The sequence below is a fragment of the Mustela nigripes genome, chromosome X, assembly GCF_022355385.1.
Source record: "Mustela nigripes isolate SB6536 chromosome X, MUSNIG.SB6536, whole genome shotgun sequence".
NCBI classification, from domain to species: domain Eukaryota; kingdom Metazoa; phylum Chordata; class Mammalia; order Carnivora; family Mustelidae; genus Mustela; species Mustela nigripes.
In genome coordinates, this window is record NC_081575.1 from 83144325 (window position 1) to 83158919 (window position 14595).

Consider the following 14595-nt stretch of genomic DNA (forward strand, 5'->3'; position numbering starts at 1 on the left):
CCAAGGCCGGGAGACGGGGATGGAGAGGAGGGGGGGGGGGTGGGGGGGGGGGGGGGGGGGGGAAGCGTGGCAGCATGGTGACCCTCAGAGGCAGGAGAGCGAGCCAAGCCAGCCGGTCAAGAAGGGCCTGCAGTGGGGTAGGAGGGAGTTCTGATGACAGGCTTGGTGCAGCCTTGGTGAGGAGAGCTGGGGCTTGCCCCAGGAGACCTGTGACGCAAATCTCTCTGCTCAGACCAGAGGCCAGCTGTGTGCCCCAGGCTGTGCGAGGGGCAGTATCCTGGGGTGGAGACCAAGAGGTGTGGTCATGGGATTTGGAAAGCTTCCTGGGTGAAACCAGGGGGAAGCTGCAGAGGCAGTGTGGGGTTTGGACCAGGTGAGGCAGAGTCTCTGGGCCAGTGGTGTTTCTTGCAGAAGCCTGGGAGCTTGTGCTGGGCATTCTCGGGCAATCTCACTGCCTCTGGGCCTCAGTTTCCTCATTAGGTGAAAAAGAAAAGATCTCTCTCTCTATACACACAAACACACACACACGTGCACACGAGGGTGAACTGAAACACAGAGGAGCTCGTTAGGCCTGACAATACTCAGGGAGGGCTCAGGAAACAGCAAGAATGTGGGCTCTGGAATCCAGATGCCCGGGGCCAGACCCCAGCTCCATTCTGCCACTCACTGGCCTGCCACACACTGGCTGTGGGACCTGGGGCAAGCTGCTTCATTGCTGGGGGCCTGGCTTCCTCATCCGTAGGATGGAAACACGCAGAGTACTTCCCCACAGGGTGGCTGTGAGGATTAAATGCAACCTGGCCTGCGGCCCACCCTGTGATCAATCCTTAACACATGTCAGCACAGAGCTACCATCTGACCCTGAACATGGCCAGACTTGAGAAATTCTCAAATACATAGGTAGGGTTTTCTCTGCGACAAAATGGGCAGCCGGTAGGTTTCAGTGAAGAGCTGGGCAGAGAATTCTGGGGAGGGGACAGAGAGGAGACTCAGGGAGGCCAGGGAGGATGCTGTTCTAGTGGCCCTCTGGGGTGTTACTAGGGCTCATCAGGGGAAGCCTCTGTGAGAAGGAAACAGAAGAAAAGGGAGGAATGTGGAAGGAAATGTCACAGAGCATGGGGTGGGAAGCCTGTCAGTAGCAGTGAACAAAGTCAAAGAAAGAATGCAGGACTCTGTGGCCAGGCCACTGAGATTTGACACTGCTGACAAAAGAGGGCGGGGGTGAGCGAATGGGGAGAGAATGTGAATAAAACCTCAGAAAATCCCATGGGGACCCTCCCTATTTCCCACCCCCACCCCCACCCCAGGCTGCCAGGCCCTGCACCATCTCTGCCACCAGGCATAGCCGGCTCTGGGGCTGGTAAGCATCTGGCCCTCAATCAACATAAGCAGAATGGATGGATGACCAGCATAATGTTCTGGAGGAATGCTCTGTTCCCTCCCACCACAGCCCCTTGGCCAAGCCAGCCTATCGGACACTCCTCCCTTTCAGACCAGGAGAGCACAGGGGCCTGCCCAGAGGATGGATCGGTGTTGGGGGAGAGAAGGGATAAAAGGTGCTGAGGTCGGGGTGAGGGAGAAGCTGAGGGCCCTGGGGGAGACCCAGCCTGGCCTCCTGCTCTGCCGCCTGCCCAGGGCCACGAGGGGGGCACGTACATCATCCTCAGTGGCTGCCTGTGGCAGCATCCTCAGCATGACGATGTTACTGGCCTTCTCCTCCTCCTCCTCCTCCTCATCCTCCTCCTCCTCCTCCCCTTGCTCGGTCCGATAGTCCTGGTCCCGATAGTCGCCGTCTCGGGGGAAGCCTGGCGGGCCGGTGGGGCTGTGCCTGTGCCGCCGCCGCCGCCTACGCTGAGTCTCGGAGCCCGGGGAGGCCTCGTAGGAATCCTGGCCGACAGAATGAGACGAGAGACACCAGACGGGCAGTCAGTCTGGGGTGGGCCTAGGGGCTGGCCGCTGGCTCTCTGAGGCAGGCAGGCTCTGAAAGCCAGGAGTGGGCGGGCTCCGGCTAAAGGCTCAGGGCAGGCAAAACGGGTCAGGCCTGGACTGCAACCCTTTTGGAGTGGGAGACTGTCCCCGGGATGCCTTCTGGGGGCTGCCCTGGTGGGAGCGGGATGAGGCCGGTGGCAGAATTACTGTGGGGGAGGATCTTGCATAGACAGGTGACTGGATGCTGACTACACCTCCTCAGGTCTGGGGTGAGCTCATTAAGTCCTGCCCTCTGCTGCTCCCTCCTCCTCCCTTACCAGCTCAGCTAGTATGTGCAAAACTCTTCCCTACGCCTTATGATTTCCAGCTAGGGCCAGGGTTCTAGGAATAGCTTAATATCTCATCCAGAGCCCGTCAGCAGGGACCTGCAAAGGTGTGAGGGCCACAGCACTGCCCCCCGGCTCCAATCCTCCTCCGCCTGGCCAGTCCTCTATCACCACTAGGCTCCCTCCTAACAGGGCGTGGTGGCTGAGTTCTTGGAGGCTGCCCAAGCCATCCTGCCAGGACTGAGCAGGCCAGGCCAGGGTCCACACCCCTTCTGCCCTCAGGGGGACCAGATAACTCAGTGCTCCACTCCCACTCTTTTCAACAGGTCCACCCAGCACCCCCTGGTGCCCCAGAGACATCCAGGCACAGATCACAGTGGCCAATGGGGAAGCCTGAACGCCCACACTCTGTTCCCAGGGGGTTGGGTTGCAAAAGTCCCCTTCCCACCCTGCTGGACAGCAGACCTGCCTGCTTACTTGGACCTGGGCCCTGACTATCCTCTCAAACTGGGGTTCCCTTAAGGCAAGTCTGCCTCTCCTCAGACAGTGAACATCATGCTGCCCCTCCTCAGGCTCGGGTGAGCTACCCAGTGTGGAACTGGCTACCCTGAGCTCAAAGGAGAGGCCCTAGGGGGTCCGTCCCCTCTGTGGAGGGGCCATGTCACCCCTGCGAATACTCACGGGGCGGGCCTCCCAGGGCTACTCTGCTGGGTGGCATCCAGATCCCCCACCGCCCTCTCAACCCCACATGCTGGGTCCCAGGAAAGAGGCTCTTCAAGGGCCCCAAACTGGCTGGGAGCAGGCGGTGAAGGGCTTGCAGTGAACCGCAGACCCCAATTAAAAAACAGGGAAGGAGGGAGAAAGGTGATGGCCAGGGCCCTCAGAAGTAGAGCCAAGCATGTGGAAGTCAGGGAGACCCAGCTTGGGAGACGAGCCCTCACAGAGGGAAGCAGGGACAGACCCTCCGGGTGAGGCAAAGCCACCGAGCACAGTCTGAAGGCATGGGAACCGAGAGCTACCCGCACATGGCGCTACAAGCTGAGGCCCTGAAGGACTCTGTCCTCCTCGGCCCTCACCTCTGCACTCTGCTCCTCGGATGAGTCGTCGTAGTCATGCTTGCCCTCTTGGCTACCGTACTCGCGGGGATAGGAGCGGTAGTCCATGTCCCGGTAGTCATGGTCTCGGCTGCGGTTCTCCCCGCCATCATCTTGCGAACGGTCAGTGGCTCCATAGCGGCCAGTCCTGTCCCCACGGCCACCTCTGAGGGAAGAAGAACGGGGAAGGATCAGAGGCAGTTCTTTCTGGAAGGTGCAAGTGACAAGGGGGGGGGTTCCCACCCACTTATGCCCTCTAGACACTAGATCCTGCTCCTGATGGGGGGGTCCCTAAATCCTGACTCCATGAGGTGAGCCGGTCCCCATCGCTCAAAAATCCAATCCACTTCTCCTTCCCTCTGCCACCTCCCCGGTCCATGCCTGTCTTCCTTCACAGGGCCCTCATGGGTGGTGTCAAGGCCCATCTCACCTCCACCAGACCTGTCCCAGCTCATTCTCTATGCCCCGAATGTGAGTGAGTGTTCTATAAGGCAAAGCTAACCAAGCCCAACCATTGCACTCCCTCCAATGGCTACCTCTTATTCTCAAGATAAAACACCAAAATGCTCACCACGGTCCTGCCAGGTCGGCGGGGTATGTGGGGGACGTGGGGTGAGGTCCCCACCGCCCTCCTCCCTCCCTCTGCCTCACTGTGCCCTGTGCTACCCTGCCCTTCTCCTTCACTGTCACCCTGCCAGCCCTGGCAGCTGTTTTGTTAAAATCTCTCCTACTGCAATTACTGTAAAATAATGATCACACAGTTGATTTCATGTATGTTTTTCTTTTTTTAAAGGATTTTAAAGGATTTTATTTATTTATTTGACAGACAGAGACCACAAGTAGGCAAAGAGGCAGGCAGAGAGAGGTGGGGAAGCAGGCTCCCTGCTGAGCAGAGAGCCCGATGCGGGGCTCAATCTCGGGACTCCAGGATCACAACCTGAGCCAAAGGCAGAGGCTTTAACCCACTGAGCCACCCAGGCACCCCTGTTTCTTTTTTTTTTTAAAGATTTTATTTTTAAGTTACCTCTATACCCAATGTAGGGCCTGAAATTATAACCTTGAGATCAAGGACTGCGTGCTCCTCTGACTGAGCCATCCAGGCGCCCCTCACATCCATCTCTTTGGTGATTTAAGAAAGCACTAACCTATGAGTTCTGGGAAAGAGGGCACCACAACCACAGGGCCTACTGCCCTACTCCCCCAAACTTAGCTTAGTATCTGGTACTTGGTATGTGCTCAGTAATTTTTGTTTGATGAAATAATGACTTAAAAAGTAATCTAAAAGCAACCAACACATGTTTACTTAAAACAAGAAAAAACAGACACCATAGTAGACTATGGCTAGCAGGGTCCCAATCCTGGTCAGGAAGGACAGAATGTCTAGTATCAACACCACTATGAACGTTGTTCTAAGCCACTAGCTGAACCAAGGGAATGAAGACAAGAGGTTAAGAGCTGGCAAGGAGAAGATGAAATTACCATTGTCTGTAAAGGACATGAAGATATGCCTACAAAGCCCAAGAGAATCAAATGAAAAATGATTACAACCAATAAATCAGGAAGGATGCTAGGGACAAAAGTAACATGCAGAAATAAGGATGTTGCCTCAATTCGAAGAGGCATCGTTTAGAAATGGGAAGATCCCAAGTATAACTGAACCAAAAAGGTTAAATACCTAGACAAGTGCCAAGATCTTATGACTATACTTTACACATATAAACCAGGATTCGTTCAAAATGGGTCAAAGATGGATGGAGCTAGACAGTATGATGCTAAGTGAAATATATCAGTCAGAGAAAGACAAAATGCCAGACGATTTCACTCCTTGTGGAATTTAAGAAACAGAACAAATGAGCAAAGGGGAACGGAAAAAAAAAAAAAAAGGAGAGGGAGGCAAACCAAGACAGACTCTTAACTACAGAGAACAAACTGATGGTCACCAGAGGGGCAGTGGGTGGGGAGGGGGGGAGGAATAAGGGGTGGGTTTGAACAGTACACTTCTCATGATGGAAAAAAATGTTTAAAAAAAATTTTTTTTAAATACAACAATAGGGGCACCTGGGTGGCTCAGCAGCTTAAGTGGCCAAGTCTGGATTTTAGCTCGCCATGATCTCAGGGTCCTGGGATAGAGCCACCATAGGCTCCACACTCAGCAGGGAGGCTGCCTGAGATTCTCTCCCTCTGCCCCTAACCCCACTGGCGTGTGTGCTCTCTCTCTCTCTGTAAATAAATAACTCTATAAAAAATTAATAAAACAATAATAAAATGCGTGGTCCAATAGTAAAAAATAATAATAAAAATAAAAAGGGCCAAAGGTTTCAATAGAAGAAATGAAACCACAGAAGCCAAAGAAAACACAAGATGATTTCTTGATAATCTTGCAATAGGGAAAAACTGTGACCCAAATCCAGGAGCTAGAGAAGGAGAGATTATTGAAGTTAACTATATAAAAATAAAACACTTCTGCCTGGAAAATAGAAAACCATCATGAGCCCCATCAGGACAAACTAAATAGGAAAAAGTATGGGAAGAGGAAGAGAAGTCACACCAAAGACATACAAACGGTTTATATTTAAGAAGATGCTGTTTTGTAATGAAGGATGAAAATTAAAACTACCCTGGACAGGCCATTTTAAAATAAAAGTCTAAAATTTATTTTTTGTGTATTTTTAGTCATCTTCATTGTGGTAAAATATAGACCTCACAAAATTTACCACAAAAAATACTCACGATGTTGAGCAACCATCACCATCTGTTTCCGGAAACGTTTCTTTATCACCCCAAAGAGAAGCTCCCTACCCGCTGAACATTAACTTCCTACCCACCCCACCCACTCTACTTTCAGACCCTATGAAGATGCCTGTTCTAGGTACCTCGTGTAAGGGGAATTACATGTTTGTTCCTTTGTGTCTGGCTTCTTTCACTTAGCATCACGTTGTCAAGGTCCCTCCTCATTGCAGTGTGCATCAGAACATCCTGTTCTGTGGCCACACACATATGTAGGTATGGCACACACCACGCACACACCACGCTGTTTGGCCACGTGCCTGCTGATGGACACTTGCGCTGCTTCCACTTGCGGGTTGTTTCAGGGGCTGGGACTAATGCTGCTGTGAACACTGGTGTACAAATATGTGTTTGACTCGCTGCTTTCAGTTCCTTCGGGTAGGTACCCAGGAATGAAACTGCTGGACCCCATGGCAGGTGTAGACATAACATTTTGCAGTCTCTGGCCGGTATCCCACAGCAGCTGTACCACTTACATCCCCATTGGCAATGCGCCAAGGTTCCAGTGTCCCCACATCCTCACCGACACCCATCATCCCGCATCTCTTCCTGGGCTTATTGGCCACTTGTGTCTTTTCTGGAGGAATGTCTATTCAAGCCTTTTGCCCATTTCTTTCTCTCTTTTTTTAAGATTTTTAAATTAAATTTGATTTATTTATTTGACAGAGAGAGAGAGAGAGAGATCACAAGTAGGCAGGGAGGCAGGGAGAGAGAGAGAGGGGGAAGCAGGCTCCCCGCTGAGCAGAGATCCCGATGTGGGGCTCGATCCCAGGACCCTGAGATCATGACCAGAGCCAAAGGCAGAGGCTTAACCCACTGAGCCATCCAGGCACCCCCTTTTGCCCATTTCTGAATTGGGTTCTCCTGTGGGGCTATAGTTCTTTTTCCATTCTGGTGTTAATCCCTTATTAGATACAGGATATGCAAATATCTTTTCCCATTCTGTGGGTTGTCTTTTCACTCTCTTGGACCATGTCCTTTGATGGACTTAAGTTCTTAATCTTGATGAAGTCAAACTTGTTTTGAAATAATTTTATTTTTATTTTTTTAAATTTAATTTATTTATTAAATAAATAAAGTGGTCACAAGTAGGCAGAGAGAGAGAAAGGGGGAAGCAGGCTCTCTGTTCAGCAGAGAACCTGATGTGGGGCTCAATCCCAGGACCCTGGGATCATGACCTGAGCCCAAGGCAGAGGTTTAACCACTGAGCCACCCAGGCGTCCCTTGAAATAATTTTAGATTTATAGAAAAGTTCAAGGATAACATAATCCTTGTATATCCTTCACCCAGCTTCCCCTAATGTTAACAGGGGACAAATGTAACCATGGTACATTTGTCAAAACTAGACTTTATTAAGATTTCACCTGTCTGGGGCGCCTGGGTGGCTCAGTGGGTTAAGCCGCTGCCTTCGGCTCAGGTCATGATCCCAGGGTCCTGGGATCGAGTCCCGCATCGGGCTCTCTGCTCAGTGGGGAGCCTGCTTCCTCCTCTCTCTCTCTGCCTACTTGTGATCTCTCTCTGTCAAATAAATAAATAAATTCTTCAAAAAAAAAAAATAAGATTTCACCTGTCTTCCCAGTACTACTAACAACCCACATTTTCTGTTCCAGGACGAACTCAGGATGCCACATTGCTTTTAGTCATCATGCACCCTTAGTCTCCTCTGGCCAGTGAAGATTCTTAGTCTTGTCTTTCTTTTTTTTTTTTTAAATGACTTTCACAGTTTTCAAGAGTATTGGTCAGCCATTCTGCAGAACTTACCTCAACTTGGGTTTGTCCATTGTGTTTTTGTGATTAGACTTGAGGTTACAGAGGTTATGGGTTTTTTTGGGGGGGGGATACAAGAGAGGTGACCTGACCTACTGATTTCATCATATAAAGGGAACCATGATATCAATGTAAGTTATCACTGCCAATGCTGACTTGACCTTGTGGTTGTGGTGGGGTCTGCCACGTTCCTCCACTATAGTTTCTCTTTTTCCCTTTCTATACTCTGTTCTTTAGAAACAAGTCACTAGATTAGCCCATACTCAAGAGGAGAATTAAGCTCTAACCTCCTATAATGTGGAGTATCTACATATATTATTTAGAATTCTTCTGTAAGGAAGATTTGTGATAGAACATTTCTAATGCAACAGATCCATAAAAGTCCAAATGTTTCACAAGACACTGTTGGTAAGGCTGTATAGGAAACATGCACTCTTGTACTCCTGGTAGGAAATTGGAACAGTCTCTTGTGGAGGGGAATTTGGCAATAGCCAGTAAAATTAAATATCTACCCTGACCCCCAATTTCCCTGGAAACTTAATATACTTGCACACATACAAAAACATCATTCAACAGCACTGTTTATAATAGCAAATGATAAGAAACAATTTAGAAGAGTCAGGAAAATTCTGTTTAAAAAAAAAAAACATAAGAAGGGGGAGAAGAGCTTCACCAAATATTAAAGGTGTTAAAGGTGGAACAACTGAAACATAAATGCACAGATCAGTGAAACTGAACAGAGTCCATGCTACACAGTAACACACATGGAAATATAGAGTAACCCAGAGGCTGCAACTCAAAATGAACAGGGGGAAAATGGATTAGTCGATAAACACCAGTTGCAATAATGGTCTGGCCCAGACATCAGCAAACTACAGCCAGTGGACCTAATCCAATTACCTAAATGAAGTTTTCTTCCACACAGCTATACCCATTCATTTATATTGTTTGGGGCTGCTTTTAGCCAAGTAGTTGTGATAGAGATGGCATGGTCTGCAATGCCAAAAATATTTACTATCTGGTCCTTCACAGAAAAAGTTTAAGAAAATATAAGTTTTTTATCTACTTCACTTCTTATACCAAGTAAATTCTAGATGAATCAAAAATTTAAATCCCTGAATAGAAACCATAAAGACATTAGAAAGAAAACATAAGAAAAAAAAATGAATCACCCCAAGAATGGGGAAAGGCCTTTCTAAACAAGATGAACTCTGAAGTCATTAAAAAAACAATTGATAAATCTAGCTTTGTAAAAACTTAAAAATGGGTTAAAAATACCATAAACAAATAAACGTGTCATAACGCAAGCATGGTAAAATGTTAATGTAGAATCCAGCAGATGAGTATAGAGGTATTCACTATAAAATTCTTTAAACTTTGCTGTATGTTTGAAATTTCATAATAAAATATTGGAAAAACACTATAAAGCTCCAAGATAATTAACAAATGGGGAAAATAAAATGTTTCCAGACATCTGGTTGGTTTCCAAATTTTCGTAATTGTTCACTTATTTCTTTCACTCAACAAATATTAATGTAACATTTGCCATGTATCAAGCACTGTTCTAGGTGCTGGGGATACTGCTATCAATAAAATGAGGTCCCTGTCCTTGTGAGCTTAGCTTGGAATCCAAATTATTTCTTTATGATAAATGCCTAGACAAGAAGAGGCTGGTATGAGTGATGTATTTTAAGGGTTTTGTTTGTTTGTTTGTTTGTTAGAGAAGGGGAGGTGTGGAGTGGGGAGGAAGAGAAAGAAACTCAAGTGGGCTCCATGAGTGATGCAGAACCTGACATAGACCTCGATCTCACGATCCTGAGATCACAACCTGAGCTGAGATAGAGTCAGATGCTTAACCGACTGAGCCACTCAGGCACCCCTTAAGGTTTCTGATATAAGAAATGTGTGTTTGCTTACTACAGTTACTCAATAGTTGAACTCTAGTCCCCAGAATTTAAGAACCAAATAGAGTTGAATAAATGTTCAGATGAAACCCTGAACTCTGATACTCACCATCTAAACCAAGTAACTTTTTAAGATTTATTTACTTTAGAGAGATAGAGCAAGTGAGAAAGCACACATGTGAGCAGGGGGAAGGAGCAGAGGGAGAGGGAGAGAGAGAATCCTCAAGCAGACTTCCCACTGGGAATGGAGCCTGAGGAAGAGCTCAATCCCAGGACCCTAAGATCATGATCTGAGCAGAAACCAAGAGTTGGCCACATAACCAAGCCGCCCAGGTGCCCCTAAACCAAGTAAATATGCATACTGAACTCTTGCTATCTAAACTTGGGAAGAGAACAGATTTGGACAGTAAAGGATACTTTTCATTGGCCACAGAGCACTTTGACAAAACACCTTCCAAAGACAGACCCTGTTCATAATAGATTTCTACAAAGCTGGACTGAATCCTAATATGTGAGGGCCTCCGCAAAATAATGTATTTCTGGAAAACATAAATTGCCAAAATTGGCAGAACTACACAAAATGATCATTAAAAACCCAGGGCCCTTTAAAGCTCAGTTTTAACAAGCTTTCAAGGGACAGATAATTTTTATTCAAGTTTCTCCGATAAAGAGAGGAATGGCAAAAGCTGCCCAAATCATTCTATGAGGCTATGGTGACTCAGTGTCAGTTGGATACTAGAAGAGGAAAACCGTTAAGACCACTTTACTGATAGACACAGACGCAAATATCCTAAATAATACAGTACCTAATCAAACCTAACAGTAGCTTAAAAACGTACATAGTAAATAATTTTTCTTCCAACAATTCATGAATAAATGTCAGAAAAGCTCAAATTCAGAAGCATCTACAAAGCCAAGGACCTGTGCTCTTAAAATATATCAAGGCCATGGAAGAAAAAGAAAGATTTAGTAGCTGTTCCTGAGTAAATGGAACCAAGAATACAAAGTAGCTCCATGCAGTGTAGTGTGTGATCTTGGACAGAATCCTAGATTAGGGAACCAGTGCCATAAACGACAAGGGATGACATTCGAACAGACTTTTTAGAAGAAAAAAGTACTGTAACAATGTTCAACTTCCTGATAGTCAGAACTGTACTGTGGTTACAAAAGAGAAAGTCCTTGTTCTTAGGACATACATTCTGTCATGCTTAAGGGTCATGCCAGTCACTAGCTGAAATGATACAGAAGAAAAAAACTTGCCTATATATAGATGCATAGATATATACACCTGTATCTTTACAGAGAAAGAGAGAGAATGGGGGGGAGGGGATGCTGAGGCATGTAGGTAGGTAAAATAAATGTGGCAAAATGTTTACAATTAGTGGTTCTGGAGAGAAGATACACAGGAGTTTACACACTTGCAACTTTTTTGAAAACTGGAAATTTTTTTCAAAATAAGAAGTTATAAACATACACATACATACCATGATCAAGGAAGGCAAGGATATGATTTAATGTGATTTGTGAAACTGATGGACAAAGGGAGAAAAAAAGCATGTAATTATGAAGTTTGAGTCTCATTTTTTTTTAAAGATTTTATTTATTTATTTGACAGACAGAGATCACAAGGAGGCAGAGAAGCAGGCAGAGAGAGAGAGGAGGAAGCAGGCTCCCTGCTCAGCAGAGAGCCCGATGTGGGGCTAGATCCCAGGACCCTGGGATCATGACCTGAGCCGAAGGCAGAGGCTTTAACCCACTGAGCCATCCAGGCGCCCCTCATTTCTTTTTTTTAATGTTCTTCAAACCCAACACTGATTACTTTTTTTAAGATTTTACTTATTTATGTGACAGAGAGTGAGCATAAGCAGGGGGAGTCACAGGCAGAGGGGGAGGGAGAACCAGCCTCTCTGCCGAGCAGGGAGCCCAATGCTCCCTGCTCAGCAGAGAGCCTGCTGCGGGGCTCGATCCCAGGACTCTGGGATCATGACCTGAGCCGAAGGCAGATGTTTAACTGACTGAGCCACCCAGGCACCCCTAATTATGTTTTTAAAGATTTATTAATTTATTTATTTGAGAAATCGAAAGAGCATGGGGGGGAGAGGGAGAGAGAGAATCTCAATCAGACTCTACACTCAGTGCAGTGGGACTTGATCCCAGGACCCTGAGATTATGACCTCAGCCAAAATCAAGAGTCAGATGCTTAACTGACTGAGCCACCTAGGTGCCCCTGATTCTCATTTCTGATCAATCTTGACAAACTTAAGATGAGAGAATTTTCTTGGTTTATGAAAGGCTACATTCTAACAGCCTAACAGCACACATCCAATTTGATGGCTAAGCAGACGGGGCTGCCTATCAGGCTGGGACTGACTGTTGATGTCTTGCAGGTGCCTTTTATGAGACAGAAATGTCTCATCTATCTGCAGATGTCCTTTATGAGAAAAATAAAATAAAATAAACCACACTGCTTAAGCCATTATTCTTCAGATTTTCTGTTACAACCTGCCAAAATGAGTCTTATTTTGTGCACTTGGCATCACTGACACTATATGGTACTAAAGTCCTAGACAACATTTTAAGTGAGGAAAAAGAAGTAAGTGACAGAATTGATTTGCACCTAGCATGACCAATTACTCAGAAAGACCATCAGAATCAACAATGAATAATCAGAAATAATAAGAGAGTACAGCAGGGGTAAGATAACTTAGAAAAAAAAACCAATAGCTTTCCTCTACCCCAGGAAACATAAGCTTGGAAAATATAAAAGATACAAAGATGTCAATGAAAACTACTGAAGCACCTAGGAATTACACAAGACTTGTATTTTCATTTATTCAGATCTGAATGTCATTCACTCATTTTTAAGTAGGCTCCATGCCCAGCGCTGAGCCTAATGTGGGGCTTTGAACTTACCACCCAGATATCAAGATGTGAGCTGAGATCAAGAGTCAGACACTGGGGCGCCTGGGTAGCTCAGTGGGTTGAGCCTCTGCCTTCGGCTCGGGTCATGGTCCCAGAGTCCTGGGATCGAGCCCCGCATCAGGCTCTCTGCTGAGCAGGGAGCCTGCTTCCCCCTCTCTCTCTGCCTGCCTCTCCACCTACTTGTGATCTCTGTCTGTTAAATAAATTAAAAAAAAAAAAAGAGTCAGACACTTAACTGACTGAGCTGCCCAGATGCCCCATAGATTTGTAGGTTCCTTATTTTAATTAATTAATTAATTTTTTAAAAGATTATTTATCTATCTGAGAGACTGAGAGAAAGCATGAGCCTGGGCAGGGAGAGGCAGAGGGAGAGGGAAAAGCAGACTCCCCGGTGAGCAGGGAGCCTGACGTGGGGCTTGATCCCAGGACCCCAAGATCATTACCTGAGCCGAAGGCAGATGCTTAACTGACTGAGCCACCCAGGCACCCCTTGTATGTCCTTTAAACGAATTTTAAAATATTCTCTATACAGGTCCTGGATGAGATCACTACTTAACAAAGATGACAATACTCCCCAAATTAGTATATAAATTTGATGCAATCTTAATCAAAATTCTTGAATGTTTTTGAGGGACTTGATACATTTTTTAAAAAGATTTTATTTATTTATTTGTCAGAGAGAGAGAGAGAGCGCACACGTGCACACGTGCACAAGCAGGCAGAGCGGCAGGCAGTGGCGGAGAGAGAAGCAAACAGGCTCCTGCCGAGCAAGGAGCCCGATGCCAGACTTGATCCCAGGACTCTGGGATCATGACCTGAGCTGAAAGCAGTGGCTTTACCAACTGAGCCACCCAGGTGTCCCAACTTGATACATTTTTTTATATAAGTCCCACAACGGCTAGAATCAACTTTGATTAATAAGAGAGTAAAGTGGGAGCTAAGAGATTCTATAAAGCCATAATAACAAACCCAGTAAAGTTCTGGCATAAGAATTAAGCAAATAGACCAATGAAACAAATCAGATTACTCAAGACAGATCCTCATACATGAAGGAACTTGAAATGAGATGACGTACTACAATCAATAAAGAAAGAATGAACCATTTAAAATGTACTGGGAAAACTGCCCACTATATGGAGGAACACAAAACCAGAACCTACCTTATACCATATACGAAAAACCTACCTTATACCATATTCAAAAAAACTGTTAGATGTTATTAAAGATCTGAATATGAAAGGGAAAACTATGGAGTGAAAACAACCTTTGTGATCCAGATGCAGGAGCAGAGAAGTTTCTGAAAGCACAGACTACCAGACAAAAAAGTGATGAATTTTACAGGTACCCATCCTTGAGGGAATCATTAAGGAAAAGGCAACAGGCACATACCATGGCATCCTTGGGACCAATTAGAAGCAAAGCGCTAATATACACCTGGCAAGGGGGTACAGATCTTAAAAATGCAGTGCTGAGTCACACAAAGTTCAAGAAAGAAAAAGTAAACTGTAGCACTCTGCCAATTGTATAAACTAAGAACACAGACACTCAAAACAATGCTACATATTTTAGAAGGCTACATTTCAAACAGGACAGAGCAGCTGCCTACAGCTACTGGAATTGGAAATGAGAAGGAAAAAAACAAATATGGCAAGAGAAGGCCCTGTAGTGACCTATGATAGAAACCCACTTTGAAGTGAAAAGGTATGGATTTAACTCCAACCTCTGCACTTGAAAGCCAAAAGAAAGACCGTGGCTTTATTTGTCTGAAAACTTTATAAAGTCTGAAAGAAGTATGTCACCTACTCAAACTCAGAAACTGCCATGAAGCATTTCCAGAGAATACCACCCAAAACCTGAATGCTTTCA

At 46.0% G+C, this 14595-nt stretch overlaps 1 protein-coding gene across 6 annotated transcripts in view; it reads right to left on the reverse strand.

The window, feature by feature from the left end:
- RBM10 (RNA binding motif protein 10) overlaps window positions 1-14595 on the reverse strand; it is a 30069-nt gene that overhangs the window by 11751 nt on the left and 3723 nt on the right. For 4 of the 6 annotated variants that reach the window (XM_059385812.1, XM_059385813.1, XM_059385811.1 and 1 more), the window contains exons 3-4: window positions 3332-3515; window positions 1657-1887 (exon numbers count right to left, since the gene is read on the reverse strand). In XM_059385812.1, the coding sequence (XP_059241795.1) occupies window positions 1657-1887; window positions 3332-3515 (415 nt within the window). The remainder of the gene's footprint in view (window positions 1-1656; window positions 1888-3331; window positions 3516-14595) is intronic. The other 2 variants (XM_059385815.1, XM_059385816.1) reach the window with 1 other exon arrangement.